Source organism: Perna viridis, chromosome 4 (assembly GCF_037379345.1).
Source record: "Perna viridis isolate PV_CMFRI_1.1 ecotype Kerala chromosome 4, ASM3737934v1, whole genome shotgun sequence".
NCBI classification, from domain to species: Eukaryota; Metazoa; Mollusca; class Bivalvia; order Mytilida; family Mytilidae; genus Perna; species Perna viridis.
In genome coordinates, this window is record NC_142448.1 from 31,094,276 (window position 1) to 31,110,045 (window position 15,770).

Here is a 15,770-nt window from a genome sequence, read left to right on the forward strand (position 1 = left end):
GTCTTAGTTATAGATTTTATAAGTTTAAGAGATATTTTAATTTGAAGAACGTGTTAATAAATATTTTTCATTAAGATTTAAGATGACGCAATCATACAGCGACTAAATAGTTTTTCAAGCCTTTCCACAAACTTCGGATTCCAATCGTAGCGCCAAGTAAGCCAAATTCGTAGAGCGATTCATGACATCGAAAAAATGCACACACTTAATGCGGTAAATTATCATAAAGTAACTTCGTCAATATAAAGTAGATTTATTGTTTTGCCGATATAAAAATCTTGGCCCTAATATATGTTAAAATCCAGTCAATAGATCTGCATTGTCTTACTTTAACGTCTCAAATGCAAATTGAGAAAATTTACAATCTTCCAATTTTAAAGAGATTCGGCGGCCTACTCATGTGTACACATGTCACATTTATTGTCATGTTCTGGAGTTTAATGTCCTTGACTGCTCACATTTTTTTTTCTCACGGACTGTCTTATTGTTAAACATTAAATGATACTTTTTGTAATACATGTAATAACATCGTAATTTTTATCTACGATGCGCATTGATCAACAAAATTAAGACCATAGGCACATGCGCAACATGGTAACGAAGTGTTATCAACGATCGTGTCAAGTATTAATTCAATCTCCTCTGCAGACCTATAACCACTTCCTGAATTTTATCGTATCACTCTGCTAGCTTAATCGTACAGGATACAAGAGCGCAATTATTCACAATGCAATTGTGGGGGTCCTCACTTCCACTAAAATCTAAAAATTTCTCTAATCCAACGCAATGTTGATAAAATACACCCATATAGCTTTTAAATTGTGAAATAAAAACCGCCATGTCATTCGGCGTTTCTGTCCGTAAATTAAGGTTCAAAAAGGGGGATACTTTTTCAAACATCAATTTTTCAGTAGCCACCCTAAGCCTTAAGTGCTCCATAAAATAAACATATATGGGCTGCTAGCTTTCAAATTCGATACTTTTGGTTCTTTACTGTCCGTACAATATTTTCATGAAAATATCTTTTTATAACCCACCAATCGTGAACGTTTCAGATCTGTATTTTCCACTGGGCTCCATGTAGGGGTAAAGATCTGGCTGAATACCGAGGAGACATAATTGCGCTATTGTAACCTACAAGGCTCTGCTATATACACGGCGTGAACACTGCTCATTACAAATCCGCGAAGCTATTTCCGCTGTACTGTACTATATATATAATTTGCATAAAGAGAAGGGTTACATGTACTTAGTGTGACAGTGGTATAATGCTTTGAAATAGTGAAATTCATATAGGTTAACCTCTACGCAGGAAATTGGTATTAATTGCAATGAAATCGTGAGGATGTGGTTATCCAAAATATAAACTTGAAATTTGTCTGTCACAATGATGACGAACCGTCTCTGTGATATCTTGGAGATGCTCACCACAATTGCGGGAGATCGAAATTTCGATCCCCGGCCGAATCTTAACCGACTTTGAAATTGGTACTCACTATATGTACTTCTCACAAATACAAGTAGCAGATATGGAATTGAGTGACGACAGTTGGGTCGGAGTCAGATTAATGTGCCTGAGTGGACAAACATAATACTAATCATATGAATAGGAAACTAGGCACTAACACATTATTTTTCCAATCATGTATACACTTTTTACACACTTCATTTGAACCATTCCAGAAGTAATGTATACGTTGCAGTGGTGATAACTATTGATTAACATGTTTCTATCATCATAGATCTACTTGCATATATTTTTGTCAAGAGTTCATCTGAGGAACACGAGAAGCCTTGACATGTATGCACGAGAGGTGAAGTTCCCAAGGGATGCGCAATGTTTCACGTTGACTTGTTTGCACGAAAGGTCTTTATTTCCATTATATTAAGTTCTCTTAAGACCAGACGAGACCTTGCCATTGACACGCAAGATGTCTTCATATCGATATTGGGTTCTTTTTGGAGCACGCGATGTTTTATGTGGGTAAACTTTATAATATTATCAGTTAAAACATGTTTTCGGATCAATTTGTAAAAATAAAAAGATATTGCCATTATTTATTGAACAATCTATAGAGATATTTCAATGATATGTTAAGTGGTATCTACATTTGTATTTGACCTCATAGAAATGATACACTAACATCTAAATAACCCGCATGCCAAGTAATATATTCTCTATTGCTACTATACAGTATAAATGTTTATGTGTTTCTCGAGATTGGCGAAGATGCATGGACACCGATAAAATAATATTATCAGTGCATGTAGACTTTCCATTTTCAATGATATTATTAAATTCAGTTCTTTGACTCGGTAAACTGTCTTCAAAGAATAAACATACGTGAAAGATCAAGTACATATTTTCTCCTATGCCTACTTTCAGTATAAAAAACAGAAAAAATATGTAAGCAATGTTCAGTAAATTGATACCCTCACCCCTATTTGATAACATGTACCTTTGACCTCCAAGTTGATTTCGATGAAAATTTAGAATACGATGTGCACAATGGGAATAAGTGATAAAACATAGTGAAATTGTCAGAGGTGTAAGAGGAGTAACGGATAAGAGATGCACCGCACCCCCTATGTGGAACAGAAGGATGGAAGGAAGGAAGGAAGTACGGACATTATTATCACTATATACTCCACTTTGCAAGTGAGGTATATAGATAATAATTTAAACGTTCACACGTATATTAAGTGATTAATGCGAACATTGTATAACGTTTTAGTACATGTATGCCACATTATACCTATATTACATGCGATTGTAATATACCTTCAAATATTAAAATTAATTTTATCTTTTAAATCAGTATAGCATATCGGTAAGAGCCCCGCAGGTCTGAATTTGGTTATATGCGTACACAGGCATTTTGATGACAAAAATTAGTAAAGAATGGTGGTTATCTAAAGGAAAAATACTAACATTTAATGTCTGTAAACAAGATAAACAAGACCAAAAAGCATCTGTTGATACTTTTTTTTTTTAAAAATGTTTCGAAACGGATACGATAAAATTCCGGAATATTACTTATAATATTACCGGTCATTGAACTTGTGAATCAATAAATGATTTAAAATCTTTGGTGTCGATATTTGGACCAAAGCATCAAGTAAACAGTTTGCCATCTTAAAAAGTAATCCATCGTACTTCCATGCTTTTCTATGCCTATGGTATTCTTACATAGCTACATGCGAACATTGTATAACACTGCTTCTCGGTTTACTACGGATCACTCGGCTAGCTAATAAAAATCACAATGTATGAGCTTTACTCGGTACAAATCCACGAAGCTGTTTCCCTTGTACTTAAGTACGGTTCTGCCTAAAAACCAGACAGGAGGTGATTCATAATATTTTAAGATAATCAATGAAACTGCATAAATACATTTGTTTTGTCCTAAAAACAACTCTTCCTATGATCATATCCTTGATTCTGCTACGTATCGTGAAATATTTTTTGATTGCTTATAATGTAAAAATTCAGGCGGGAAATTCTTCCGTACTTTCTCTTAAGTAGAACATATCATTAACCAAATTTTAAGTTTTAATATTTACAGTGGACTAGTTTTATTTGCACTTACATTTCCTAATACAGTTTCTATGGGCCTACAGAAGGATTTCCAATAAAAAAATATTTGGAATTAAGAAATGCATGAATCACTTAATATAAGCCTCTGCCTGGTTTTTAGGCACAGCTGCACTTAACTAATTTACTTTTGAAAAAAAGTTAAATTTATCTATATATTCGCGAAATAGCGAACGCATCCTCTGCACAGGAGATTGGTTTGTAGGATGATCTCAATCTCTTTGAAGTAGCTCTTACACTGTAATGGATTGAACGTACAACTACGAACGAATTAAAAAATAGAAAGATCAATTACTTGTCAGATGAAGAGTTGATGTTTTAAACGAAATAAAAATGAATATGCAACAATAAATGCCCATTCAGAACGAAGAATGGACACGAAAGCGAATGCGGAACGAGCCCCGACATTCTGTATATGTATCGCTAACGATCATAACGCATTAAAACGGGTTGTTAACGAATGGAACGAACGCATAGAGAATTCATAACGAATCCGATTAAATTACATTGTATTTTGGAGATAGGAAGTATAAAAATAGTAGGTTATTTTGTAAAAGAAGCAATATAAAAAGAAAGGAACACCAGGATGTTATTTTCTTATGAAAATTAAAAAAAAAAATAAGAAAGATTGCGCGATCTTCAATGATTGTCTCCCGAAACTTCTGTTCAGTTTTCAGACCAGACAAGAGTGCTACTACATGTCAATTGCTTACATGATTATCATTCTGCAACTCTTCCATATAAGACAGTTACATACAGTACCAGAACCGATCCGTGCAACAAAAAGTCATCGACCCGTCAAACCGATCCATTTAACTGGTGATCGCATCACGTGACCCCAGAGTGGTCAATGTATTTTACGGTTTTTGTTGTTTTCTTTGTCAATTTTATACATATTTACATAATGTTATATATTTAAACATCAATTTATACTTGTTTTTACATTTCTTTTATTTAAAACAGATCTTACATCATTTTACATAACAAAACTGCGATCAGATCGGTCACCGGTCATCGCTCCGTCAGCGATCAATCAGTCAACGGTCATCGGTCCGTCAAATCATTGCGCGGATCGGTTCAAGGACTGTACATGTAAGTCAGTGTTTCAGAAATCAGTATCATGACTGAGTATCTTACAGCTTAACTAAATAAGGTAATAGGGTGTCAACTAGATTAGTATATGATTGCTCTTTTAGTTTAACGAGTTCCAAGATCTTGATTCTCTACCATTAACACGTGTGGGTAAATACTGCAAATTTATAATATAGTTGAATGTTGTTCTTCATCTTATTATAATTCTTATCTAATTAACATATGCTTTTTTCGTGCATTATGTTTGGTTTTTCACCTTTTACAACCACCGCGATGTCTGTTTTTTTTTCACATAGAAAAGCAGCTTTAAGGTCAAAGGGTAAAAAGCGAAACTATACCGACTGCGTCGGGAAAAAAAACTATTCATATATTTCAGATAGTCAGGGATTGGAATTATACGGATTAAACACTGTTTCTCCCGAATTTATTAAATAAAATATGTAAAATCGGATATTCACTCACAAACCTGACAGGACTTATATTTCTTTTGTGAGTAAATGGTCCGATTTTACACATTGATAAATTCTGGAAAAACAGTATTTAATCCTATAATAATACATTTGACAAAAATGGAATAATACGGTAAATAGAAGGAAACCAATTTGAATAAAAAAAGATCCAGATTTAGCTTGAAGTTCATAACTTAATTTTCTGTATTAGAAGTTATAGGGTTTGATATAGTATTTCCGCTCTCAGTCTCACAAAAGCGCTTGTAAGTTTCACTGGTTCGTGAAACACATCGATTTGGGTTTGTTCTGTTTTTCGTCATGTTTTATTGATTATGAAAACTTATTTTCTCGTGTAATATCATGACCATGGCCAGAATGAGCTTTTACTTTAATAACGTGGTTGCTTTCGTAAACAAATAAAAATACTTAAAACACAAAAATATATAGTAACATGTATCGAAGTTTTTACAAATAAAACTCTTAATATTCTTAAGTGGAACCCAGACGATAAAAGCCCCCTTCATCTCCCCTTGTTGTTAAGTTACTGAAAGTAACCAGAATATTACTAAAATACTTTTTTCTTTCTAACAAAAGTGGAAACGAATGAAGCGTTCTGTGAACGGGATTAACTTTCTGATAAGCGACTACAACGAATAAAACGCTTTGATGACGTGGAAAACGATCACAAAACGTTCTCTTAACGTTTTCGGCAATTCGTTGGTGTTCGTCTTGAGAATTCTCAACCTTCGGAACGAATTTAAACGGACTCAAACGAATAAGAACGAAAAAGAACGATTAAGAATGCAACATGGATGCTCTAGTCCAAACGAACTTGTGAGTTTCCTTTGCGCCCCTTGAACGTATAACAAAATTGCATTTCGTCCTCAGTTCTTTGGTCTACCCGTTATAGTGTAAGAGCACTTGAATCGTTTGTTACATTTTTGTGAACGTTAGTGTCTAGATTTTCACTTTCTGACAGTTCTTGTAGCATTTAGAGAAGTGTCGGTCGTTTCCAAACTTTGTATTTTAGAAAAGTCCAAAGAGCCGCCAATGAGATTTTTAAATCCTTTCTTAAATTGTGAAAATCATATCATCACGACAATATCACTTCCAAAATGGTAAAATTTGAAATGATATACAGTTTTTATTGTCCTAATGCATTCTCTAAATTGTCATTGTCTGCGTTGTCTATGGGTCGAAATTTATGGCATTTGTAAAGAACTATGGGTTGTCATGGACCGTAATGTCTTTGGGTCGAATAGTCCGCTATTGATAAGCTGATAGCGTCATTTTCGTAAACATTCTTGTGCCATGTATGACAATCCCTATCTTGGAAAAGCTAAGATTCAGTTTGTATTTAATCATCCAAGCTAGCAAATGTTTTCCGTGGCTGATGTGGTTCTCAGTTGCAATTACAAAGTATACGAGAATGAAGCTGCCATGATTATATTTTTAAGCTCCCGATTTTACATACACAATTAAACCTGATATCGATTATATTTCTGGCCATATGTATACAGGACCCAGTTGATAAAACAATACTGAATGCTTTATTAAAAAGTATTAAAGTATTATCAATGCTTATTAAAGAGTTATTTATAATATTAATAATCTTCAGTTGTCGGAGTTTGGAGGACAAACAATAGTTATATACTTAAGGATGTACATGCAGTTCGTGTCTTATTCTGTGCCAAGTGTTGTTTAAAAATGAGGTGGAGCATATGATGTTTTGTAATCATAAATCATACAAAATCAGAAAAAAAACAAGCATTTACATGTATTTGTAAACATTACTGGATACATAATTTTAGTTTTTTTTCCCCACAAATCAATTTGAACAATTTGACCTGATTTTAATAAACACAAATATATATAGGAAAGAAGCCACTGATTTAGTGACCACCACAACGTGAATATAATCTTAAATTATTTAATACAGATCTTTGTTATACCAAAATGTTTTGTCTGTCTACATTGTACATGTAGCGATTCAAAGTTCATATTCAACTACGTGTACCAGCAAAATTACACACGCGGTGATTCTATGTACATGTACATGACGGGAGTTAGTAATTTTGTGCTTCTTTCATTCTGAATTATGCAGAGTAGATGGGATCATTCTGGTTTCTGTCCTAGCAGCAATAGATCGTCATAATATTCATCAGCTATTTCTGTAAACACAATGGCAGTCAACCTATTGCTAGCGCTATTACAGAGGCATGTATAAACTTTAACATGTGGAAAACAACCTTATTCTGCTAAATAAAAACCCTCGAACTAGTCAATATTCAGGACGTTATATCCAATGATACTTCAAACTTGTCAATATTTACATGTGCATTACGTATTACTCTAATTTTTGTTTTACGAAGCCTGCATTATACTTCGACGAATAATATGTTATATGTGTAATACCTATACATGTTTTAGAAAATATTCTGAAGTAGAACTTTTTTTTCAGAAAACCAACGAGCTAACACAAATTAACAAATTGAATAATAATCCTCCGTTTTAGTTGAACTTTCAGTAGTTATTTTTTTCCATAAATTATGATGGACAGATGTCAAGTGCAGGGCAATCAGACAGTAGTTTGTTGTAAGTTATAAACTATGAGTGATAAGTTGTTAATATTTAATTTTCTTGGTTGGTATTCAGCCAGACCAAGCCAATCTGTGAATAATGGCAAAAGAGACTTCCAAGAACTGCAATTTACAAGACAAATTAACTAGAATAACACGATTTTTTTTGTATAAACAACCAATTCGTCTACAGAAAGTTGTAGGTTTATCTTAAAGATTTTTAAAAGTGTTCACAAAATAAAGTTTCATAAAACGTACTCTCATATATAATTAACATCCGGTTTGCACCAATGTAAAACGATACCTACGAAATTTCGTAACAAAGATAAATTGATTACACGCAACAATGTCCTAGATATATTGCTGTGTAAAATATGTGGGTTTTTTGTGTAATATTTTAGATACTGTATATATGTGGTATCACATGTACGGAAATTGGCACGGTAGTTGCCGTAACTGTCGGACCGGCCGCGTTACGCCTGAAAAAACGTTTTGTTTTGCAGATAAACATATTGATGGACATTAGGACCACTATATACATTACACATACGATGACTGATCGTCGAAACGGGTAAAAGTTTATGAAAAATGCATGTTTCAGCACTTTTTCTTCCATTATATTTTCTTTTTTTAACGTAGGCAAAAGATTATTTTCTATAATTTCTATATATATCAAAACAACAGGGATTTACGAAAACTATTGCTGCTCGGATGTTAAGCCCCAACAAACAAACAAACGAAAGCCCAAAGGTCCAAACAAACAAAATGTAGATATTACGCACAGATTACTTACATGTAGACATAAACGATACAGAAGTTCATTCCGTGTGTTCTCTCGACGTAGTCTTGGCATCAGTTCATTTAGTAGTCACTTTTATGCTCAAAGACGTTGTCATAAATGCAGGATATGTCATTGATGGCTTTAGAAACTAGCTATGTCTGTTTTTCAAAATGGCATAAAACAACGTGAACAAGTAGAGAGTGTAACAAGTTGTTTCAAAGACCAATCACTATACTGATCAAAATCCAAACAAAACGTTATTGAAATCCGGAACGAAAGTGTTCAACGTACTTTCAAGTCAGGTGTAAGAGAATGTTTGTTATCAATGGAAAGTCACTGCAAATTAGTTCATAATCACTGTTGAAATATTCACACAATACTATCAATGGTTTCAAAGTAATTCCTAGGTTATACATACAATCTAGTTCAGTGATAATCTCAATAACTTCTTGATAGTTGTTATAATAGTAGGCGTACTATGGGTACTGAAGTCCGAAAAATTCCTCGCGTAGTAATATTAATGATTATTAATTAATACAAATAAAACTATAGTATCTTATTATGTTTACAATATTTCGACACCAACTGTGTTTAATTAATGGCCAGTAGTGATCAATTTCTACCCGATCGCGATATCCATGATGCGCTTAGTCTCGTATCTGAACATTATAGAGGGAAAAAATGTGATTTCAGCAGACGATAACTGTAATTATGTACAAATCTTTGATTATGACTTAAAGAGAAAATATTATCTTAGATACCAGCATATACTACAGATGTAAATCACTGACTTAGATCCTTAAACGCTTTCTGATAGCAGTTCGAATAAATCTTCTTCAATCAAATGACAATTTGCATCCAAATGAAAATCTACGGAGTCTCGGCACGCGCGATTAGTCAACGTCTGCTATTGCTTAAATTACTGCTATAAGAAAAATAATAGGTTCTATGAAATTATTTATATTGCTGTCAAAACGAAACAATAATTAGTTTACTTTTCTGACAATACGTTTTCCAGTTCAATTGTTTGCATGACAAAGTATTTCCCCGGTAATTTTCTGTATGCCTAAACGAAAAGAATTGAACACAAACCATATTGTACAAAAACTAATTACTTAGCTTTGATACTTTAAGCAGATTGAGGTTAAATTGAATTAGACAGACTAACTGGTGGTCTCTTGAAGAAACTACACTGCCGTTCAAGATCAAAATTAAGAACCATTTTATGACAAAGACAGCCTCAGGAACTTTATACTATGTTGTGTCAAAATTTGTTTCTTTTATTACTGACAAACATTCTCTCATGTAATATGGAAAAAATATAGAAAACGAATCCAATCCCCAACGGAAACTGGGTTTTATATAAGAGTACCAGATATTTATGTCGTCAAAATGAAAATCGACGTAAATACATTTACTTGTAATATATTGTATGGACCAATACATATAAAAGCTCGTTTTGAGTCAAGCTTCAAGCAGCGACAGACATTCGTTTCCTGCCTTACTAACAGGTACTGACAAATCTTTTCGAAATTCCTTCATTCATTATTCAATTTATATACGTTCTAGAATTTCTAGCATTTTCTTAGAGGGCTGTCGTGCCTCTAGAGTGAGTTTCGAATGTCAGACGGTGTTTGGAAGGAGATATTTCCGCATACAACTTTGTTACATTGGATCCAGGATGACTTTCTCTTCTAAGAGAGTAATCAAGGGAACCAAGGTTATAGCGGTAATCAAAAGAATGTAATCCAGGGACAAAGAACAGACATGGAAAACAGACATACACAACAAAGAACTAAAGTAACTAAAATCATACATACAAAACAACAAAAGCAAATGAGCAACTCGGACTCCACTAAAAACCGGTAAGAATTGAAATGCATTGAAAATCTATTTTCTAAAGGTACTTTGTGACCAAGTCGTTATTAGAACATTTCACTGCCTGTAAACTAATTATTCATCAATTTTCCAAGGAACAATTTAGAAAACAGCAAACTTATCTTTCTCATAACGGAATGGACATTTTGACATTACTCTTTTATCAAAAAACTACATAACAATTAGGTAATTACAGAAGAAATATCAGTTTGTTCATTGACCCAGATCTGTCAAATGTGATGTTTCTTTTTTAGGGTTTATTTTCTATAACGATTGATCCCCCCAAGACTTTGTTTACACCAAGCTACTTATTTCAATGCATTTTGTTACATTCTTTTGTTAACCGTTAATACAAAATGCACAGATCTTCTGGGAAGTGATACATTGCAACAATAAATTTTTTTTTGCTTGCTCGTATATATCGAAGTAGTAGATAGGCAGGCCGATATCGTCATAATGTAGATTGACGTAAAGATTAAGGTCTTTTATACTTATAGATTATGAACTTTTAATGAAGTCAATATAATCTAACAGGTTTATATATAACGTATTGACTGAGTGAAAGTCCTTAATTTATATATTACCTATGTAGATAATGTATTTCTTTGTGTCTGTTTCGTCTGCGGCGCTTCCCAATCGGAACATCTCAGACTTTCTAGTAACACAATAGAAAAACCTCGGCGGCACTAGGCAGATGGATATGTCCGGAATTTGACCGATCCGACTCTAAAATTATCATTAAAATGGTTTTGAATTTTGTACTATTACTTTTTTTCTTAGCTCCTCGCTTCGCGCCAAAATTCTTGGAAGAGTTATTGTTCTTTATTTCTAGTGTTATCCAACTAAAATTATTAGCGCCACCTGGTGGATAGTACTATTTCGCATATGACTACAATTCCGGCAAGAAGAAACTCTCCTTTCTGCCACCGAGGTTATTTTTTAGTGTTACAGTAGCGGAAATAGCCGAGTAGTTCCGATTGCGGCGCTTCCGCGATGATTGGCTGAGAGTAATAATTACGGCACGTTACGGTTTATATCCGGATCTAAATTTAGAAACAACGCGTCAATATACATATAAATAGAAACATAGCGTCAATATATTTAAGAATAGAAACAAGGCTAAGTGGAATATCCTTTGAATCAAGTGATCATAATTACCAATGAACAAAGAAGACTGGCTCTTACACCATATGTAATATATGTATATATTTAGGCCACATATTGGACTTATAGTAAAGTAAGTCTTTGGTCTGTGAAAAGAGAAACACTCGCCAGTTAATTTTCATTGGAATACTGATCTTTTGTTAAGTAGTACTTACTATTAATTGTTATCTCCCTTCCAAGATTTTACACTAAAATATTTCTAACAGCTAAAATCTAGATTATAGTATAATAGTCGTTTTTCATATATAATTGTACGGAATGCAAGTTTGCCAGAGGGACGTAACCACCAACACCAGACAACCTGATTGGCGGTCTCGTTGGGGGAAATGAAGAACAGTAAACATTTTTGAAACTCAAGCTATTTACACTTCGGTAAGTAGCTAAATGGTTTTAAATAAATTATTCAAAAGTATCCGAGTTCTTGCCACAGCTACAATAAGTCAAATATTTGAACCAATCGACAGTAAACCAGTCTGTCTGGTCGAAGAGTTACTTCCAATTGCTCAATTTTTTTCATAAAAAAAAACTAAGTCAAAGTTGAGTATATGAGTCCATTATTTTGAGAAGAAATGGAAATGTTCTCTTTGGAACCATTGAATCTTCTATTGATAGTAGTTGTAATTGTAATTTTGTATGATGTTATAACATCTCTTTGTGTTAAAAATATTTGCGCAATTTGTATATGAATGAAGGAGCGTCGAATGCTCACTCTTGTTTGAAGATTTCTTAGTCTTCCTGTTTCGTTCACACGTACGTTCAGACACAAAACGTTGTCACCATTGCTGACGTTAGAGACCAGGAAAGTTCGCTGTGACATATATACAGCTAAGTGCTGTAATAGAAAAATTGCTTTAGACTAACCACTCGTAAATAATCAAATCCATTTCATTTCTCTTAAAAAAACAAACGTCCAATTTTCTCTTTAGAATACGAGAACTGCTGAAGACCTGGCCAAGGACAAAATACCATGCTAGCTTCAAAAAGCATATTATTTCAATTTTGCAATTTCCGTTGTCTTGATTGCTATATAATTGAAACCATCGGAAAAAATGACAATGCACAATAACCGTTATTGGATCTTCACAAGGAATTGTGACAGTAGTTCGAGGAACTAAATTGAACTTCTATAATTTCACCAAGAAACAGAGCAAGAAAAATCTTTAATATTACTGAGAAAATCTATACTTCTTAGGATATTTTATATCACCAAAAATATAAACGAACACTTGTTACAAATTGGTAAGACTATAGTTTATTAAGTGCTCCGCTCTCTAATTTTGTCATATTGTGACTGGTTTAGTCTAACCAGCAGTGAACTTATGTAAATTCTTTAATAACATGTACATTTTCTGGTTTTTAGAACTGACAGCAGGCCGTATTAACTAACGAATATACAAGTATATAAATGTAAGTGAAAATGATTTTACAAATATCCTTGAAAGGAGCCACGGTATTTAATGGATAGAGTGATTTGACAACTGGTTGACTCGGATTCAGAATAATGTATCCGAGCAGGGTTGTTGCTTCTGTGAGCTAACACAAACAAATCCGACCAGCGTGTCGAACGTGTTCAAAACATTTTTTTCTTTAGTGTTGTGCATGTACATTTTTTATTAAGATGACCTTTGTAAGCATTTAATTTCTGTATGGAACCATTTTAGCACTGATACCTCGATCCTCTCAAATTTCACAAAACACGTAACTTTAGTATATTATTTGATCCTGCTACAAAACTTGAAACAATAAAACCACTGGAATAAAACAGTAGTTGCATAATACGTAATAATTCGTATTTACCAATTTCCTGCTTCTTGTTATTATACGAAAATTAGAAATAGATTACCGAGGTTATTTTCCTCTTTCGTCTACCCGGGACTTGACGTTTAATGAGCAACTCAGCGGGTGCATGTAGTAAAAAACCGAGGATGCTTACCCTACCGGTTCATCTTGTCCGCGCTCCCAGCTTTTGGTGGAATCCGAGTTGTTCATTTATTTTTGCTTCTTTGTAGGTGTTATTTTGGTTATTTCATTTTCTTTGTTGTGTGCGTATGTTTTCTTTGTATTGTATTCATCACTGAATTATATTCTTTTGATTTCTGCTCGAATCTTGGTTCACTTGATTACTCTTTCAAAGAATAGAACAAAACCGGGAAGACCAATCTGACAAAAGGCGAAAAACAAGTTTCACGTCACAAAACAGCACAATATGATTTCATCAGAGGAAGAAATAAAATCAAAGGATTAATAAGAACGTTGCGGATTTATAACTACTTTTCATTATCAAAGGTCGGGTAGCATTTTGTTCAATGAATGGACCTTATATTAAACAAGAGACTTTTAGTGTGTTCACCATGCATATAACTTGAAACTAGTATTTGGGCACCTGATAATATCGCACTTGAGTCAACGGACCTCACATTAATAAAGTTGGAAAAGGACAGAAACGACCAGATTGCCCTAAACAGGAAGCAAATGTGCAACAGACCTGAAATAGCATCTAACGATATGGAACTCGATACTGAATTTGCATACCAAATATCTAGTGGCTATGATTTATAGTTGCTGAGAAAAATATTACACGAAAATATTTTCCACACCCGACCGACATTAACAATTCTACATGCACGAATGCGACCCATCTAAAAATACAGCCCAGATACTGAAGTTAATATTCTTGTCACGGACACCATTAAATTCAGACCCTACATTAAAAGAAACAAAGGAAGTACATTTGTAGTCCAACCAGTCACATATACAATGAAAAATCATACATGTAACACATCACATATGACACAAAATATTCATAAGTAATGCTTCACCTGGAACCTAAACATGATTTTGAACGAATTGAACTTGATATCTTTGTGAGTCGTGTGTTTTCAGATGGTATATGACCTGTGCTTAGTTTTAAAATCTATATCAGAACTTAGATCATAAGTATATGCACATTTTGAATTCCCCTGGGTAGCATTCTCATTCAATCATACCGAGCTGTCAAATTTCGAGTAAATGGGTCAGGCAGGATAATAGAAATGTTGTATGAAATACAGGTAGCTACACTCTTACCTTTTTCTTTTCATCTTGATCTGACATGGTTGCCATCTAATATAAATTTCGCACTGTTTTTATTTACTTTTTCTATGCAAGAAATACGTTTATGCACTAGTAACAAATACACAACTGATATTTTATTTAGTATTTAGACGGGCTTTAAACAAGTCGCTGGACCGGAAATTTTAAATTCATTTCTTTCATTTGATTGTGATTTCTGACACAGTATGACAAAAAGAAAAAGTTATTGCCTTGGCTTCACATTCCGATTTTGACTGTATTTAACTATTGAAACAAATAGAGTACAGTCTACCTTTAACAACATAAACCTTAAACAACTTCATTTCATCTATTGTTTACCGTACAGTTTATAGTCGTTAAAGGCTAATCTAAAAGCCCATGGCATTCTGATGGCGTTAAAAGGTGAATGTTTACTGATGGAGAAGATAATGTTCCACATAAAATTTTAATTACGAAGGCTGACTGAAAGGGGTGTCCTTTTAAATTATGCAAATAATCTAACATGGAGATTTATTACTTTATTATTACAGGTAATTTAATCCTATGGACAATACATGGCATTAATAAAAAGAGGAATCTCAGTATTTCAAAAATGGCATACAAAACGAGAATAAACCTTACTTATTTTATATAAAATTTTCAAAGAAGAAGATACATGATGCAGTAGGCCTATGATTGTTGTCTCGCCCTGCTTACCTGCGACTGTTCACATTGTGTTGCTTCGTTCATCAACGACTCTTATCTCAATAAGATTGAATGATTAACTGATTTTTGTTTTTGTTTAACCTAGTACTAATGCAGCAGGTAGGCATTTCACCAACACAATGTTCTGACTCCAAGCCAGCGGAATGGTTGGTGGAGAAGCATTGACTATTTTAATTTTTTTTTGTATTACTCAGCCGGGAGTCGAATTCACAATCTCTCGCAGCAGATGCACACACGTTCGCTACCAGGAGACCCCCGTTGCGGATTTCCCACTAAACACTATTTACAGAATTAATGTAAATATCACAAAATGCAAAATTGACCATGGGTAGTGATATAGACCACGAAAACTGATATCGGCCGAGCCATAGGCGAGCGCAATATCAATCCTCTTGCCCATATTGCTATCTAACACACAGGCAGTCCACATTTTGTGATATTGTCCTTACCATCAT

The 15,770-nt window shown here is 33.8% G+C and overlaps 1 protein-coding gene across 1 annotated transcript in view; it reads right to left on the minus strand.

Moving 5' to 3' along the window:
* Positions 1-14,724, minus strand: part of LOC148619733 (uncharacterized) — a 33,475-nt gene extending 18,751 nt beyond the window's left edge. The window contains exon 1 of the mRNA XM_088577056.1: positions 14,605-14,724. Within this exon, the coding sequence (XP_088433182.1) occupies positions 14,605-14,640 (36 nt within the window). The 5' untranslated portion in view covers positions 14,641-14,724. The remainder of the gene's footprint in view (positions 1-14,604) is intronic.
* Positions 14,725-15,770: the final 1,046 nt, after the last annotated feature.